The sequence below is a fragment of the Panthera onca genome, chromosome C1 (genome assembly GCF_046562875.1).
Source record: "Panthera onca isolate mPanOnc1 chromosome C1, mPanOnc1 haplotype 2, whole genome shotgun sequence".
NCBI classification, from domain to species: Eukaryota; Metazoa; Chordata; class Mammalia; order Carnivora; family Felidae; genus Panthera; species Panthera onca.
In genome coordinates, this window is record NC_138346.1 from 56,194,524 (window position 1) to 56,214,724 (window position 20,201).

A 20,201-nucleotide genomic window follows, 5' to 3' on the forward strand; every position below is an offset into this window, starting at 1 on the left:
TAGTATATGAAGTATTAGACACACTGTTTATTTTATGAAAATATGAAAAGTATGACAAAACATACTTACACAGAAATATTAAAGTTTATGAAGCAGCATACAGATAAGTACCAGACAAACAGGTAAGGTTTTATTACTATGAACACATCAACTATCCATTTCAATTTGAAAGTAGTTTTATCCACAGAAATTATATTTGGTGATCTAATTAGAACTAATCCCATATAACATATAATTCAGTCCAAGCACTTTGCTTTGTGAAAGTCATTCTTACGTTAAAAGACTAAAAATGATTATTGATTTTACTACCTTCAGTAAAGAGCTTTTTAAAAAAAATTTTTTTAACGTTTTATTTATTTTTGAGACAGAGAGAGACAGAGCATGAACGGGGGAGGGTCAGAGAGAGAGGGAGACACAGAATCTGAAACAGACTCCAGGCTCTGAGCAGTCAGCACAGAGTCCGACGCGGGGCTCGAACTCACGGACTGTGAGATCATGACCTGAGCTGAAGTCAGACGCTTAACCGACTGAGCCACCCAGGCGCCCCCAGTAAAGAGCTTTTAATTTTGCTTGTTCTCATCATCAGGCAGAAATTAAATTTTAACTATTCTTAGTCAACTAAAGAAAACTTACCACAAACTCCCAAAGTATCTACCAAAAAAAAAAAAATCCCTCAATAAAACCAGATAGAAAACTGTGACTTTCTTGGGTCATAATGGATGGTTAACTTCCATGCCTCTCCCCTCAGTACCCTAATTGCTCCTCCTTCGTCTCAGTATGCTGAACCCTTAACCATGGTGTTGCCCAAGACTCGGGTCTTGAGCCTCTGTTAGTTACACCTCTTCCGGAAAAATCATTTTTCTTATTACTTCGGTTAACACCTATGGTGAAGTTCTTCCTTCCCCTGAAGTTTTGCTTGGATTTGGCAGTAAGTAAACATAGTAAGTGAACAACATAGATGTGCCCTTGTGCTATACAAATAATGTAAGGCAACTGTAGGCTAGGATGTATAGGCCAAATCAGATATCCTTATAGCTGCACACACACGAATCAGTATCACCCAGAGAAGTGGCAAACACTTGATGGAAGCGGCTCTAGTCTAGAACCACTTGGAGATGGGGTGCAAAGAGATGAAACAAGAGGGGTTGTTCGTATTAGTAGAATGTTAATGAGCAAAGAAGACAGAACCTAGGTCAAGCAGTTGTGAGTGAAAAGTAAGAAGCAACAATATAATTCTGGGTTGGATACAAATGGATTTGAGGTGAGAGGTAGGAAGTCAAAGTTCCAAAACAAAAAGGCAACTAGTCAGAAAATTGCTGTGGCAAGCACGGGGAGGAAAATATCTGAGCCTATACCTCACATAGACACGAAGCAGTCATATACTGAGTCCAAGAAAGAAAAAGCACTACTGAGCTGGGAAATAGGAACAATTCATTCTGGGCCTAGTGGTAGAAAGAGAGTGAAGACTAGCAAATGGTGCAAGAGACCTGCGCTTGGAATCCTTGAGAAGGTGCATTCTAAGCGGATATTTGGTGAGAAATAACAGATATGAACCTTTAGTAGGCTTCTTTTATATTGGATGAGAAAAAGTCCTTCTTGCAGTTCAAGGTCAAGCCATTTTTCTTTAGATACTCTTCTAGAATCTCTTGGAGCAGGGAGGGGTGGAGCAAAGGGGTCAGGAGGATCAGTTCCACTTTGGAATTCAGTGTGACAAACCACACAGAAACATGCATTTTCTTATCCCAAACCGGAAGAAATTGATGTCCATTCTAAATTCATAAACCCCAGGGGCGCCTGGGTGGCTCAGTCAGTTGAGCGACCGACTTCGGGTCAGGTCATGATCTCATGGTTTGTGAGTTCGAGCCCCACGTCAGGCTCTGTGCTGAGAGCTCAGAGCCTGGAGCCTACTTCGGATTCTGTGTCTCGCTCTCTCTCTGCCCCTCCCCCACTCATGCTCTGTCTCTCTCGGTCTCAGAAATAAATAAACATTAAAATAATAATAAAAAATAAATAAATAAATAAATAAATAAATAAACCCCAAAGGAGAAGGAAAGTCATTCTGGGCTTGCTTTTCTGAATCATAGGTTTCCCTGCAAATTTAGCTTTTTGTAACTTCTTTCTCACTTATTCTCTGTCTTACATTTTTAACTTTCAGAACTCCATCTTCTAGACAGGATTGCCTTAAAATACAACATGTAAACAATAGTAGGGCATTGAAATTAAATGCTTCTAAGTTGCCAATTACATAGTAGCCACTCCAAAAAGGTATACGAAGATTCAAACTGCTTTACAAACTGCTTTACGCTAAAGTAGCAACATCGATTCCCTACTTTCTGCTCCCCGTTGCAAATTTCAAACATCAATTAACAAGGTTCTTAAATTTAAACCTGTTTCATGAGAAAAGGCTGGGAAGACTAATGAAAGAGGAATGAGAGACAATCTTTTTATATAAAAGAGCCATCTGGTGAACCTAATCACTCTCATGTTGAATTACATTAAACAACTTAAGCACACACTTTAAAAATAACAATAACACATTACCTTAAGTTCTATGGTAAATGTCAGTACATCTGTCATGACTGCTGACAGGGAATGTTTATTCTGTTTAGCTCTTAGAGAAGTTAAAGTATATTACTAGCAAGCATAGATAAACAACCGAAGTATGATTACTCAACATTTGCCTATTATTTTCCACTGGATCATATGTATTCAAAGGTATTTAACAGTGTTAGCGTAGGGGTGGAAGACAAGGAGGAAAATGGCTGAAATGACGCATAAAAATGTCCTAAACTGTTGGGAGTAGTTTATTTAAAAACAATCAATTCAGAGTTAATGAGGGGGTAGAACACAGGATAAAACTAAAGAACAGAAAATAAAGGATAGATTAATAATGCCCTAATTCAAAATAAAATACATGAGCTAAACTAACTTATGAAACTTTAGCAGAAAGGAATTCAGTGGTACTTTCCTCCTTCTAGTTATGTAGAAGAAATCACTGGGAAGCAAGGGTTGGCCCAGTGGCATCGTAAGTAAGAAAAATATGTCTGACGGACTTCCAAGCTGTATTACAAAACTGTAATAATCAAGACCGTATGGTACTGGCACAAAAACAGACACTCAGATCAATGGAACAGAATAGAGAACCCAGAAATGGACACACAAACGTATGGCCAACTAATCTCTGGCAAAGCAGTAAAGAATATCCAATGGAATAAACACAGTCTCTTCAGCAAGTGGTGCTGGGAAAACTGGACAGTGACATGCAGAAAAATGAACCTGGACCACTTTCTTACACCATACACAAAAATAAACTCAAAATGGATTAAAGACCTAAATGTCAGACAGGAAGCCACCAAAATCCTCAAGGAGATCCTCTTTGACCTTGGCCACAGCAACTTCTTACTCAGCATGTCTCCAGAGGCAGGGGAAACAAAAGCAAAAATGAACTATTGGGACCTCATCAAAATAAAAAATTTCTGCACGGTGAAGAAAACAATCAGCAAAACTAAAAGGCAACCAACGGAATGGGAGAAGATATCTGCAAATGACATATCAGATAAAGGGTTAGTATCCAAAATGTATAAAGAACTTATCCAACTCAACACCCAAAAAACAAAACATCTAGTGCAGAAACGGGCAAAAGACATGAATAGACACTTCTCCCAAGAAGACATCCAGATGGCCAACTGACACATGAAAAAATGCTCAATTTCACTCATCATCAGGGAAATACAAATCAAAACCACAATGAGATACCACCTCACACCTGTCAGAATGGCTAACATTAACGACTGGGGCAATAATAGATATTGGCGAGGATGTGGAGAAAGAGGATCTCTCTTGCACTGCTGGCGGGAATGCAAACTGGTGCGGCCACCCTGGAAAACTGTATGGAGGCTCCTCAAAAAATTAAAAATAGAACTATCCTATGGCCCAGCAAATGCACAACTAGGTATTTATCCAAAGGATACAAGGATGCTGTTTTGAAGAGGCACATGCACCCCAATGTTTAGAGCAGCACTATCAACAATAGCCAAAATATGGAAAGAGCCCAAATGTCCATCGATGGATGAATGGATAAAGAAGATGTGGTATAGCTATACAATGGAGTTTTACTCGGCAATCAAAAAGAATGAAATCCTGCCATTTGCAACTATGTGGATGGAACTAGAGAGTATTATGCTAAGTGAAATTAGTCACAAAAAGACAAATATTGTATGACTACACTCATATGAGAACTTTAAGATACAAAACAGATGAACACAAGCGAAGGGAAGCAAAAATAATATAAAAACAGGGAGGGGGACAAAAACATAAGAGACTCTTAAATATGGAGAACAGAGGGTTACTGGAGGGGTTATGGGAGGGGGATGGGCTAAATAGGTAAGGGGCATTAAGGAATCTACTCCTGAAATCATTGTTGCACTATATGCTAACTAACTTGGATGCAAATTTAAAAAATAAATTAAATAGGGGTGTCTGGGTGGCTCAGCGGGTTGAGTGTCCAACTTCAGTTCAGGTCATGGACTCGCGGTTCATGAGTTCGAGCCCCACGTTGGGCTCTGTGCTGACAGCTCAGAGCCTGGGGCCAGCTTCGGATTCTGTGTCTCCCTTTCTCTCTGTTCTTCCCATGCTCGTGCTCTCTCTCTCTCTCTCTCAAAAATAAAGATTAAAAAAAAAAGTTAAAAAAAAAGAAAAGAAAAATATTTCTGAATATTTCAGTGATTAGAACCAAGAACTAGTGTGTACAGAGAAACACGAGGAAAACCAAGAGTGCTAGAAAACTACATGGAGATATTTCCAAGTATCAAATCAAAATCAAAATAGCCCTAAGTCATCTAATTACAGCCTGGATTATCAATACAGAAGATTTCTGCAATCTAAATGAAGGAAGACAGGATGAAAGCATATTAAGAAATTATAATTACAACATAACTAGTAAGTAGCAAATAACAATAGCAAAAAAAAATGAGACCTCAATCAGAGTCTGAGTTTTAATGCTTTGCTCCTGCTTTAAATAGGTATCTCATTTACTATTTTTAATGGATGAATTTGATATAAGTTTTGTTTGGTATAAACAAATTGCTGGAATTAAATCAAGAGTTCTGGGGCTTCACTATCCGTATCCAGAAAGACCTGGATTCACCTTAAAGAAGTTCATTCTTACTTTTAAGTTGTAAATGTCTGGAATCACTTGAGAAAAACAAGACTTACATTACATGACAAGGGAGTTCATGAGTTAGTGGCTCAACTTAAAACTGACAAAATGGCTCTAATAAATACCTAAAGATTAAAATATGCTCTTTTAAGGGTGGCACAGCAGTTAGACATATTTGAAATAGAATTTAAAATGTCAGGGAATGACATTCAGTTTCATTAATTCTTTCAACAAATGTTCAGTTAAGTGTCTAGCATATACCAGGCATCAACAGTGATGTCCAAGAAGAGACAGTTGAAGAATTACATCTTACCTCACACAAAAAGGCATTTTGTCATCATCCTACCCCAGTCCAAGAGGAAACGTAGCACATTACTAACTAGTAATGATTTTGTTGGCTACTCTGAATTTTAATTACAATTAGAGGTACTACAAAGTGGAATTTCTCTGCATCTGTATGCATGTGTTGGTGTGTATGCTGGAGGCAAGAAGGGTCCCTGGGGGGACTGAGGTGAAACTAAGCAAATTTAACCTCATATAAAGTGATTCAAATATTATAGCATCCATTTCCCTACAAGTGCTCCTAAATAATTTTGAAGTCCCAATTAAATATTTCAATATATAAAAAATTTTTAAAAGTTTCAGCCTCTAATATTTAAGGCTATAACAGAAATTAAAAGATTTAATTTATATATAAAAGATTTTAATTTAAATCCCCTTATTTCTAATACCATGGATTTTAAGAAAAATGTTTTAAAAATCAAATTATATATATACTTCACATAACTTAGAAACTAAAAAATAGGTACATGTATATTTCAAAAATAAATTCAGAGATTAACCTGAAATCTAAGTCTTCTGGCTATTAAATGAATTTTTATGGCACAATTACTCTTAATTAATTTAGTTAAAAAAATCAGTTAATTCCCAAAAAAGGTACTCTGAGAGAGGAAAAGTAAAAGATTAGTGAATTTCATCTTTTACTAATTCGACTTGCCAATTTCAGAATAAGGTAAGAATAAAACTGAGAGGCTGATTTGCAATACTCAAACACAGTACCAAAGTAAATCAAAACTTAAGCCAAAGATTAGATCTTTTTCTAAGAATTCGGCACTTTAAACACAAAGTTCAGAAAATCCTAAAAATAAAGAGCTGAATATCATAGTGAGAAAAATATATAAAAGTGAGGCATTCTAAAACACAAGGCTACAAATTAAGTGCTCATTTGTTCTCATACATAGCAAAAAAGGGAAACTAAAGTAAATATTTACAAAGAACTCAGATTAAGCATACATACATATTTTAAACTCTGAAATTATAATAAAAGAAGAAGAAGAAGAAGACGACGACGACTTGTATCCAGGAAACTTAGTTTACGTATTTAAAAAGGGAAGGGAAAAATGTAGTCCTGATAAATGGCATTTTCACTACAGTTCTCATCGATCAATCTCATAATCCATCAAGCAGACAGACAGAAACCACCCAGTCATTATTCAGTTGGTTATATATGTGAAATGTTTTCTGTTTCTTTATACCAGCAGAAAACAGTAAGTGACAAGGGGTGGAGTATAGATAATTTATCAAATTCTTTTGTTTAAAAAATTTCCTTTCACAAACATACTAATAACATGTTTTATATATATATACTATTACCATTAAATAGTAAGATGACTATGAATTTTTTCATATTTTACTCTAGCATAACAAAAGCAAATATTATAAAATTAATGGAAAAATGTAATAAAATATTTAATATATCCTAATATATATGCTTACACAAGTAAGAGCAACATACCAATCAAATTTTCTGCAAATTTTGGAAGTAAACCAACACAACATTTTAAGTTGACTATCATATATTGCTACAAATTTAATCCTTTAGGGGTGCATTAACAACTGCTTACAGATACCAGAATTTTCAATTAACATTCTCTTGGCATTACGAACTTAGAGCCATACCCAAATTTTGCAGCAATGTCATACACTTGTTTTTCATGTTGAAGAACCTTCTCACGGTCCCCCTCAAACAGTAATGTAGCAACAGTTAACTGATTTGGATCAAATCCTTTAAACTACAAAATAAAATAAAAAAAAAGACATATACTTAGATAGATAGATAGATAGATAAATCTTTTCCTGCAAAACAGTAAATCAAAAACATTTTGCTCTTTTTGTCCTTCTGACCTGGGCTCAAACATACCAACTCTAAAAATCGAGCTTTGGAACTTCACATGTCAATCAAAAAGAATGTTTAATATACCTGTTCAGGTTGTTTATAAACAAAACTACAGAAAATACCTAATTTCAAAGTATGCCATGGTGTCAGTAGAAATGACATATTGATATGTAATATAGCAAATAACTTGTAAGAATTATAACTGCAATAAAGAATCAAATAAAAATACCAAAATAATAGAACATAATGAATTAGCAAGATATAGGATGTAGATAAAAGTAAAAACTAACAGGGACCATTTCTTCTCTTACATACCAACTATAACTTCTTAATAACATTTTCAAAGGAGATCTTACATATAAAATTAAAATGAAAAATATCTGAGAATCATAAAAGAAAATATATAACCTCATTAGGAAAATGTGTCTAACATGTTCTAGAATGCCTGAACTAAGTAAATAAATCTGTGAATTCTTGCTCAAATTAATATACAGATTTATTCCAATTCTGATAGAAACCTTAACGGATTTCCTAAAATGGTGAAGAGTTTTTAAAATTTTTCTATGTTGATAAACAGGTAGGTAATGATGGGTAACAAGAAAAATTCTAAAAACCAAGTAGATTTATAGTAATTAAATCCACTTAATTTTTCAAGAATAAAAACTCATTTTAAAAAAGTGATACCTTTTTTAAAATTCAATTTATTTAAACTAAAAACAAAAACAAAAACAGTTCACCCGCTCCTTCTACCCCTCCACCCCTGAAAACAAAAACAGTTTGCCTTTTTCTCTTACCCTTCACCCCGTCTCTGGCAATCACCAGTCTGTTCTCTGTATCTATGAACTTAGTTTTTTAATATTTTTTTTCTAGATTTTATGTATAAGAGATCATACAGTATTTGACACATTAAAATGGGGTCCACTTCTTGAGTAAGTATATAAGAAGATGTCTTAGACATGACAAATCAATTGTAAGCAAAGTAAGGAAGTTAATGGTGCTGTTACAACTGGTTAGCAATTGGGGGAGCAGAAAGTGAAGTTTAATTCAGATCTTCATCTCACACCATAAAATTGAAATAAATTCAAATAGTAACAAAGATTAAAAATTTTAAATTCATACTTAAGAAAAACCCAAGAGAGAGAAGAAATGGTCCCAATTATAGCTCTGGAGAAAGGGAGACTTTTCTAAGCTTACAAGTAATTAAATAGGGGCGCCTGGGTGGCTCAGTCAGGTAAGCATCTAAACTCTTGATTTCGGCTCCGGTGATGATCTTGCGGTTCATGGGATGAGATCTGCATCCAGCTCTGCACTGACCACCCAGACAACGGGGAGCCTGCTTGGGATTCTGTCTCTCCCTCTCTCTGCAAACCGCCCTCCACTCCGCATGTGTGAGTTCACTCTCTCTCCCTCTCTCTCTCTCTCAAAATAAACAAACATTAAAAAAAAGAAGTGATTAAATAATCACAGAAAAATATATAAAAACTTGAAACTTTTGAACCAAAAAGAAAAACTCTTACTAAAAAAAGAGTCACTTGGGGGCACCTGGGTGGCTCAGTAGGTTAAGTGTCCGACTTCAGCTCAGGTCATGATTGCACAGTTCATGAGTTTGAGCCCTACAATGGGCTCGGTCCAGATAGCTCAGAGCCTGGAGCCTGCTTTGGATTCTGTGTCTCCGTCTCTCTCTGTCCCTCCCCCGATTGTGCCGGCACTTGCTCACTCTCTCTCTCTCTCTCTCTCTCTCTCTCTCAAAATAAATAAATAAATATTAAACGAAATTTTAAAAAAAGGGAGTCACTTGACTCAATTATTTACAACATTTGTAACAAAGGCATCTAGTAATTCCATTATTCAAAGGGTACACAGCAAAGCACCAAGAAAAAAATACCATGAAGCTGCCACCCCTGGCAAAATAATCACATTCAACTACTTCACACAAAAAGTACATCCAGGAAATACAAGGAAATGATTAAGTCTCATTGGAGTTTCAATGAGAAACATTAAAAATACCACTTTTCCCCCTGGATTCAGTAAATCTGAAACAACAAAAACAAAACTCCTACATGAATAGCAAGGATGCAACAAAGAAACAGCACCTGTGTATCATGAGAGTGTAAGCTGGTATAAATAACCCTTTAGAAAAGGAATTCAGTGAAAATTAAAAAAAAAAAAATCCATACTCTTATTACACTAGATATCGACATCTACTATAAAAAAAATCAAACTATAAAAAATTGTACATGCATGAAACTGTTTAATGTACTGTTATTTTTAGAAACTTCAAATCTGGGGAAAAAATGAAAATTTCTGAAATTAAATGAATAACTGATGTACTCAATAAAATATTTATTCCAACATGAAAAATAATTATTATGAAATTTACATTCATGAAAAAAGATAATAATAGGTACATGTGAAGGGTGAGAAGGCAGGAGACAAAATTAGTATCATAAGCATTTAAAGTTTTGGCATTTAATAAAAATTCTTACCTTTGTAATATAAAACTTTTTTAAGCCATCCAAAAATGATGTAAAAATAGAGGAAACCTGAGGTTTAAGAGCATGACCTAAGAAGAGAAAAGTTCATATTTTAAATTAATAGCAAATTCTGTTTTTCAGAAGATTAAGAGGCTAGTGTAATTTAGTATCCTAAAAAAAGTGAATGTTTCATGACTCCAAATTTTTAAAATCTTCCTATGTTTTATGTATAACATACTGATATTAAGATTTACATCTTTCATCTTTATCTTCTTTCAAAAGTCACAACTATTTGTTTATTAAACCTCTCATTTCTTTTTGAACTCAAATTACCACATGTAATTAATACTACATATAGTTTAGGTTATCTTTCAGTGGTATAGTTTATACATAGTAAAATCACTTCATTAATTTTTATTTCATTAAGAACACCCAATGGTGGCTGGTTTTACTTTTTTTTTTTTTTTAATTATGCAGAAACCATTCAGAACTATAACCAAATATGGAGTCAATGCCAAGTTTAAGGTTGTTTCTTAATTAATTCCTAATTCTTCCAGAATTCTTGGCATAAAACTAGTAATTGCTTCCTTAATCACACCCAGAGAGTTAAAATTGCCAGAATAACATAAACGGTGTCTCAGAGTCTGTTAAATTAACATCTTTGCCTGCGGATTGAGTTTAATTGAGTGAAAGTCTTTTACTGTTTTCTCATTGTTTTCAGAGCAACTTCTTAACTCCCGTGACTGTTAGGTTTAAGAGTCAGATAACATCTGGCTTTAGTGCTATAAGGCCAATTCAGAAAAATGGGGCATACCATTTATATAGAATTTTTATAAAGAATTTTAAAGTCTCTAGTAAATCTGAAATTATCTCCAAGTAAAAAGTTTATTTTTTTAATAAGCTTTAAGATTTGGGGATTTTGTTTGTTTTTAAAGTATAGATCTGTTCTTTAAGATTGGTGCAAATAGCAAACTAGTTTCTTTGGGGGTGAGAGGGTAGATTTCTAGGGGGAAAAGACTATGATTTGTATGTAGTCTTTTTCCCCCCCATTCTTTTTTTTTTTTAAGTTAGATTCTGAATCTGTAATACTTATTGCATTTTTACTGACTACAACAGGAAACTGTGTGATATAAAAGACCAAGTAACATAAGTCTTAACCAGAGATTAAGAGTTAGATATCCATGTTATAACTGAACAAAACAAAAAACAAAAGACAAATGAAGGCCAGATTAGATAGAGATCAACCCAGAAATCTTTTTGAGTACCTGGATCACAAGCAAGATGTTTGGAAAATTTTTTTCTTTTACTGTAATCTGTCAAAAAATGCTTTCCCAACATAATCAGTGCCTTAAGAGATACCATTTCTAACAAGTATAAAGTTAGAAATAACATATCAAAATATTCACTTCCTGTCCTAAATAGAATTCATCTACTTAAACAACTGGAAATACATAAACATAAATGTATGAGTGTGTGAGTTGTGTTCTTGCAAGAAATTGATCCACAATTGATCCTTCTGATCCACACATCTTTACACCATGTATGAGGACTCCGAATGTTACTACACTGATGTGGAATAGTCCTTAAGGGTAAATGTTCGTAACACATGGAAATTCATTTGCACAATTTCCATTAACACTAGTGGGACTTAGTCACCTGTATCCCAAATATGGAGTTGACACATTAGCTCTGAAGAACAATTATTATAAAAGCGATACTAACTTTAAGTGGGTCAGCATTAGTATTAACCTAAGGGAATATTATTATCTTTTACTTATTAAATTAACATTGTCTTTCAAATTAATTACGTTCTAAATATATTCTGACTACTGTGTTTTATTTTTTATAGTAAATGAAGGAACTAAGTTTTCAGATTTACTAAACAGTATGATTAGTAAATGCTGTGTTGTTACAGTGTTAATTTTAAAATTTTAAATTATTGGGGTGCCTGGTGGCTCAGTCCGTTGAGCGGCCGTTCAGCTCAGGTCATGATCTCACAGTTTGTGAGTTTGAGCCCTGCGTCGGGCTCTGTGCTGACAGCTCAGAGCCTGGAGCTTGTTTTGGATTCTGTGTCTCCCTCTCTGACCAATCCCCCGCTCAACACTCTGTGTCTCTCTCTCTCAAAAATAAACATTAAAAAAATTTTTTTTAATTTAAATTATTTAATAAATATCTACATTTCAAAGAAATGATCTCAAACAGTAGCAAAAGTTTTGGGCCTTGGAGTCCGACAGATTTGGGTTCAACTCCTGCTCTACCACATATGACCTGTGGGCTGAAATATCTAGCCTTTGAGTCATCTCTAAACTGAGAATATTACTTTTAGGGACAGCTGTAAGGAGTATTTGATAAATTGTGCTATTGACATTGTGCTTAGGACTACACTATGTGCTCTCCAAGATTTATTCATCCTCTTTGGCTAAGTAGATGATTAAGTCAATCAACATGTCAGTACCTGTCATATGACAGGTGCAGGGGATATAAAAATGAATAAAAAACATCCCCTAAATTTGACAAAATTTAGTGTTTCAGAGGAAATTCTACAGATCATTTCAATATACTCAATGATACCTATCACTTCAATACACTGAAAACAAATCATTTCAGTATAATGAACTAAGGGTTGTGTCAAGAGGTAGGAATGAAATTTAAAATATTAACATCTAATAATAAGGCTTGTGATTTGTTAAGGAGTATGGTACAAACACTGCCAATAAGCCATATGGCTGGTACAAAGTCCTGGACATCCCTTGCTGTGTTTAGCTGCGTGATCACGGAGCCATGGCAAGATATGTAGATGGCAAGGCTTCAACAGGTAGTGAGAAATCAAAAAGGTTATAGATAGCTGAGAAGCAGGAACAGATCTGTCTTTCCAAAGAATCACTTTGGCGGCGGAAAGGAGACAAGGGTGGAAGGAGACAAAAGATATAGTCAAGATGGAGAGGGTAGAGCCTACCTTAGAGCATGTTCCTAGATACAGCAATGACAATGTGGAACAGGGATGAGAGATAGCCAGAAGGACATTTTCTTTAAACCTTCATCTTAAATTGCTATATATCCCAATTATAAATAAAATCTAGTCAAATTATAGTTAATTTTACAAAGGTGTTTATTACTATAACTCACTATAATAATAGCATATAAATGGGTAAAATAATTATTAATCAGATACGTGGCTCTCTTAAGACCTAGATCTCTAAATGCAGGCCAAAACACAGAAGGCTTGATTTCCATGTGATTTAACTATTTAATTATTTAAAGGATGTACTTATCTTAAACTTTTACCAGTAGTATAGTATTTTGAAAATAATTTACTTAAAGAAATAACAGCTATGACTTAAAAGAATCAAATTTTAAAACTAACTCTTGATATATTATGAACATGACTTCCATAAGCTTCTTTAAAAAAATTATTTTTTCCTGTTTATTTATTTTTGAGAGAGACAGAGTGTGAGAGGGGGAGGGGCAGAGAGAGAGGCAGACACAGAATCCGAAGCAGGCTCCAGGCTCTGAGCTGTCAGCACAGAGGCCAATCTGGAGTTTGAACTCACAAGGCGTGAGATCACAACCTGAGCCGAAGTTGGAACGCTTAATCAACTGAGTCACCCAAGCACCCCTGACTTCTTTCAGCTTCTATACTATATAATCACTCTTCCCTAAATTAAAACCTAAACTACTCTTAAATAGAACAAACAAAAGTCTGCCTATCTTAGCCATTAGTGTTTACTATTGAGCAATCATTCCTATAATTTCAGGGACTGTTCTGAAGATACTTAAATTCTATAAACGTAAGTTCCAAACTCAATTTCAGCATATGGAAAAAAATATAAAAGCAATAAAATGAGAATTGAAAAGATGATAAACAGAGTCAGAAAGTTTAATACTTTAACGCAAAAAGGGGGAAAAAGAAACATGGTTACCTGCTACTCAATTCTCTACCTGAATATTCTAACAGTACCTTAAAAACAACCCATTGTAATGTCTTTTCCCCCAAATCATCATCTCTCTCCTAGACTGTTCATCAGTCCACCCAGTCAGTCAAATCAGCAATCTTGGAGTTGCCCTCAACCCTTCCGTTTATTGAACCTTCCACATCTAGTTGGCAAACTGAGCTCTGGGAAATCTATGCCTTACTCTCTATCTCCATCGCTGCTTCCTTGATCAAGGCCCCCAAAATTGGCCTCTTGAACCATTTCCACTCCTCTTCCCCGTCTGCACCATTCTACTCCACCCTGCATAATGCTAGCAGAATGGAGCATTCTCAGATGTAAATCCCTTTGCTGACATGGTAAAATCCAAATCGATCCTGCAAAGCCCTACTCCACCCATCCAGCTTCATCTCTTGTAACAACTCTCACCCACCCTCTATTTGAGCCACATCGAACTACTTGAAGTACAAAGATGCCACTGAGGTCTCACAATTTCATATTTTTTTCCGGATGAGTGAACAAATTTGGTAGGAGGGAAGAGGAAAACATCCCAAGCAAACTTCTATTCCCCTTAAAATTTAATGTAAGCATTACCCTCCTTTAAGAAGCCTTTCCTAGGGGAGCCTGAGTGGCTCAGTCGGTTAAGCATCCAACTATAGCCCAGGTCATGATCTCGTGGTTTATGAGTTCGAGCCCTGCATCAGGCTCTGTGCTAACAGCTCAGAGCCCGGAGCCTGCTTCAGATTCTGTGTCTCCCTCTCTCTCTGCCCCTCTCCCACTTGCACTCTGTCTCTCTCTATCTTAAAAAATAAACATTAAAAAAAAAAAAAAAAGCACCTTTCCTGAATCCCCATATTGACATCCAGCAAAATCCAGCAGGTTCAACCATTCCTTCATTTGCACCCAGGGTATCCAGTGCACTCTTCTTTCATAGCATCTCTAACAATCCTGCACTCATTCATTTCTGTAATTGTCTGTCACCATTAGACTAAGGGCTTCCTGAAGGACAGGAACTATGACATTCATCTTCCTAGCTCTGTATTCAGTACTCTTCCTGGCATGTAACAGCTGTTTCACAAATTTTGGGGCTTCATGAGCAGATTTTAAAATGACCATTCCTTACTTACCAAACTGAAACTGTTGGTTGTCCATGAGGCGAATAGATGCAGGAGCACATCTCTATTTTAAAAAGAAAAAATGTGATACAAATTTAATACTGTAAAGAAGCTACACAGGTAGAATGTAAATGCCATCTTTCTGTATGTGACATCAAGAGCTTAGTTCCTAAGAATATATACAGTAAACAAATCTTAACTTTTTATACAATTTTAAGATGATAAAACATCACTGACTTCTATAAAATATTTGGAAGAGAAATCTATATATATAATACACACACACGTATGTTGCCAGATCTTTGTCAGCAACAAGATCTTCTCAATGCCTAGCAAAGATCTATGGAAATACCTAAAAGAAATATTGGGCCTTGAAGTAGATTATTTTAGAACAAAGTAGAAATTTCAAAGACTACAATCAACATTATACCATTTGTGAATTATAATGTATCTTCAGATTCTTATATACTTTTAAAATGAAGAAGATGATGGTAGAATTTTTCGGAGCAAAAACACCTCAAAAAATTATCTGTGATGTCTTCATACATAACTCTAAGAACTGTTGTTTTCCTTTTATCCCTTTCAATAATCCATTTTAAAAAGAAAAACTATCAGTGACCAGAATTCTAAAATCTTTCAAGGCATGAAAATAGCAACAAAATTCTGAAGGGTAACATTATGTATCTAGAACTGCACCAGTGTTAAATTTAATCTAGTCACCACACTAAAAGCTGCAAGGAAAGAAAAATGAGAACAGATAGTCATATAAATTTTGTATGCTGAAATACTACAATACAAACACTAGCAAGATTTAAGTTAGCTACAGCTTTTCCATAGTATTAAAGTGAGCTGCACCCTAACGACAATTTTATTTTCTATGCAAATTTTTAACATGGTTAAACTTCTACCAAGAGGTTGCTTTCACATGACAAAATTTTGACTGTCATAAACTTTTTAAACATTTATCTTCTGCTAATAACATTTATAAATAAAATTTGTATCCATACAACATTAAGATATATGCAGATCATTCAAAAGAACAAAACTTAACACATAACTGCGCATTACAACATTTTTGCTATCATTTACTTTTAATTGAACAAATAATTTTATAAAACCACTCACAATGCACATTTTATTTCATCCAACAAAATAACTGAGTAGATTCTTATTTTGAGCACTACACAATTTACTCACCTTTGGTACTAAAGGTGGTATTATTCAATCTATATTTTAAAAAGTCACTGCCAAATCTAAAGAAAACAGTATTAGGTAATTTTACATATATACCATAACAATAACCTATTGCCTTACTTTTATAGAATCTTGTGATGTCCAGGTTGTTTTCACATCTCTAATATAAGAAATAACCCATCAGGGTAGCAGAACTGGTGTTATCCCCATTTTTCAGATGAGGACAAAAGAACCAGAGAGATTAAAAGACTCGTCTGAGGTCATATGACTGTTAAGCACACAAACTAGGACCAAGATATCTTGACTGCTGGATGAGGAATATTTCAAATAGACCACAAAGCTTCCCAAAAAATCACCTAACACACACATACATACATCACACACACAACACAAAGAGCTTTAAAGTCATACCTGAAACAAAAATTACATGAAAACTATGTGTTATACAGTTATTATACACACACACACACACACACACACACACACACACACACACACAACCTGAGTAATTTCAAATCTTGGTATAAGGGTATCTTTGTAATTAGGCTGTGCTTCTAAAAGCCAAACCAGTTTCCAAAATACTACAGAAAAATCAATTTTCGTAAAATGCTCTTATTCAAACAGGCGTATCAACTTCTAATAACACATATGATGCCTAATTAGACCAAGTTTCTTTTCTGCATGAAATAAACAGTATCATATTACATACATATTTATATGTTTTGGCTTAAGCACACCAGTAACATACGCGAAAGAATTCAGAGCCCTTCTGTCATTCTTAGAAAAAAACAAAAAACAAAAAACGAAACTTTTTAAGATTTTATTTTTAAGTTCTCTATACCTAATGTCGAGCTTGAACTCACAATCCTCACTCTACTGACTGAGCCAGCCAAGCACCTACCCTCCCCAAAAACAACTTTTAAACTTGTACCAACAACTTGTAAATTCCATCTCCTACCGTCACCTAGTTTCTACTACCCCTGTACCTATATTAAGTGTTATTAGGGAAAACATTCAGCACAGAGACACATATATCAGAAAATGGGGGAAAGTATGTTTAGTACAATAAATCTGTAGTGGAAATCAATCTCTGAAACAACTAAAATACAATCAATATGCAGGCCTTGATAAAAACTTGGTTTGAAAAGACTATCCATAAAATACATCTTGGGTAACTGAAATGATCTGTTTATAGAATGAACACTGGATGTCATTAAAGAAATTACTGTTGATTTTCTTTGACATGATAATAGTATTGTGGCTGTGAAGAAAAACACCTTTATTTTTAGGAGATGTATGTTTAAATACTTAGAGATCAAGTGCCATGATGTCTGCAACTTAATTTTAAACGGCCCAGAAAACACATACAGAAACATTTAAAACAAACATAAGAAAAAGTCAATTGTTGAATATACAAGATAAACATACAAGTGATCGCCATCCTCTTCTTTCAAAGTTTCTGTATGCTTAAAACTTTCAAATTAAAAAGTTGGAAAAATAAGTAAGGAAGCTTCAGGACACTTGGTACACATAACAACCAATATTCAATAATATTGAATATGATTTTAACTTGACAGCTGAGTCATATAAAGCTGAGTCAGTCATGGACTATTCCTATTTGTACTGAGGCAGAGTAGATGGTTACAGACACTTATCAAATGAGAATAACTACTAACACTTATCAAAAAAGAATAAAAAGCTAAAGAGAATTTGTTGTATGTAGATAATAAATATTAGTTTTCAATACTGGCTTTTTAAAAATGATCAAAATGAAACCACAGCTTTATTAAGTCTCATGTTTTAATAGTGTCATTTTTTAAAAAGTCAGTAAATGAGTATTTTAGTTATCATCACAAGTAAATTCTCATAAGTAAAGCACCCAAATTAAAAAACAGCATCTAGATTGTTTTATGATCCTCTGGCCATTGATTATTTGCAAATCACTGTGCATCATTCTAAAAAAAAAAAAAAGCAGAAAAGTCTCTTAGAATTTTATATGAAAACTTGCCAGTATCACTAATTGTAAGTTCCTATAATCGAAAGACCAAAATAATGTTTCTATTCTTAAAAAACAACATTCAATCTGGGTAACACTACCTATGGTTAAGACTACATTATGTTTCAATTGCTATGAAACTAATTTGAAAACCTAAAAATATTTCCTTTAAAAGTTAGAGACATCACAAATTCGGAGAATTTGAGCTCTAAATTCACTCCCATGCTTTTCAATTATACTGAGTATTCCATAGATGAAGAAAGGGGGAAAAGGGTTCTTGAGTTAAAGTGACCCCTAGTGGTATGGGACCAGAAATAACCTGAGAGAGAATAGTTTTACCAAGTAATTTTTTTGGTGGGTTAATAATACATTCAGGGAATTTAAGGAACATCACACAAAAACTGTTTACTCAAAATGGAGTTAATAAAATAACTGATTTATTTCCTACTATGATAAATTTATTTTTACTAGAATATCTGATGTCATCTGACGTGTACCCAAGTATACTTTATATACAATAAGTAGTCTGAAAAGAGATGAGAAATTCATTATGGACCTTAAGGAAATATCAATTATTTTTGTTTTACCCAAGCAAAGAAGAAATAAATAATCACATTGACCTCAAAGCACTAGTACGAGACTGACTAAGTCAAACTGCTGACAATTTCTTCCCTTTAATGATGTTACAACCAGGAATTTAATATATAAACCTGAAAGGTAAATAACAACCACTCTCATTAGTCTTATTTAATTCTGAGTACAATTCTCTTTACTAACAACTTAAAAAAAGCAACAGATCTCTCAATCTAACCATTTTCTCCAAAAAAAAAAAAAAGTCCCTATAAGAAACACATCAAAAGATTTCTGCAAAATCTGTTTTTATGGAACTAATTCGTATTTCTTTCTTATCACAGAGAAAACCAGAACTTGCACTGCAGATGTGACACATTATTTGTGAGGGTTTCCCTTAGTTTACTAAATACTAGCAAAAGAAATTCGATATTAACATATCTCAAAAGGCATCAGGATTTCTACTATTCCAACTTCATAAACATAAAATATAAGCAGTGAATGGTAGTCCTGTATCTTTGGTGCCTTGTTTAACACCTTTGAATTGAAAAGGCTTGTTTCTTCAAGAAGTAAATCACACATTCAGTGTAGACTCTAGAACGGCCCAAACTCCTAAACCTTGAGTCTATTTTGGAGATAGTCTAGTAACCTCACACTATATCAGAAGCCAAAGCTCCAATACCAAACTCCTTGTACCTAGCCATACAAAAGTTTAAACATATAAAATTTATCATGATATGCAACATCTGTAGTGATTACTAGAAGACAGGAATCATGTCTATTTAACTTACACAATATCCAATATACTTTATTGAATATAAAGTTAAGAGCACACTATCTCACATACGGATAAACAAAAAAATGTTTAAAAAAGGATATGTGAAAAGAATTCTGCTAACTGCAAATTTCTATATATAAAAACTTAAAATGTAGACAGATAATTGGTTCTTCCTCAGAGCTGGTACCACAGATAAAATCAGACAGTATTTAAGGCTATTTGTGTAACTGGTTAGTCCTACTGGAAGTCACATACTGGCTTACAGCTACATATTATACAGTAGATATTTCCCTCCATTTATATAAGGGAAGAGCCAATAATGCCAAACGGTCTCTGGTTCATCATTTTCATTTTTCACTTTGTACATGTATAATGACTTGTTCTGAGTAGCTCCTGCTTAAAAGCGTGTCTTTTAACTGTCCTCAAGTTTAACACATTCTGCTGGATCACATAGTAAAGAATCCAATTAATCAAACTTTTGGCTAGGGGCTAGGTTATTTTCTCTGCCTCAGAGGGAGAAAAGCATCACACACACACACACACACACACACACACACACACACACACGTGCATGCACACGTATAATGATTTAAAATAACAATGCCTTTTTCTACACATGACAAATTATTATTTCCAAGAATTACCACTGAATATAAAGCAGTTTTAATTATTTTATAATGTAATTGCTAAACCTAACTCCTTTCAACTTATTTCAACCCCTCCAGGATAAGTCAAGTTTAAGACAGAACAATTCAGAATTGAGACATAATAGTCTGAGGTGTCAAATATGAACTATGTATTTCTTTCCAAA

At 34.3% G+C, this 20,201-nt stretch overlaps 1 protein-coding gene across 1 annotated transcript in view; it reads right to left on the minus strand.

Annotated features, from left to right (window-relative positions):
- Positions 1-20,201, minus strand: part of AGPS (alkylglycerone phosphate synthase) — a 148,271-nt gene that overhangs the window by 35,511 nt on the left and 92,559 nt on the right. The window contains exons 12-14 of the mRNA XM_078451137.1: positions 14,865-14,916; positions 9,821-9,897; positions 7,118-7,230 (exon numbers count right to left, since the gene is read on the minus strand). Coding sequence (XP_078307263.1) covers positions 7,118-7,230; positions 9,821-9,897; positions 14,865-14,916 — 242 coding nt within the window. The remainder of the gene's footprint in view (positions 1-7,117; positions 7,231-9,820; positions 9,898-14,864; positions 14,917-20,201) is intronic.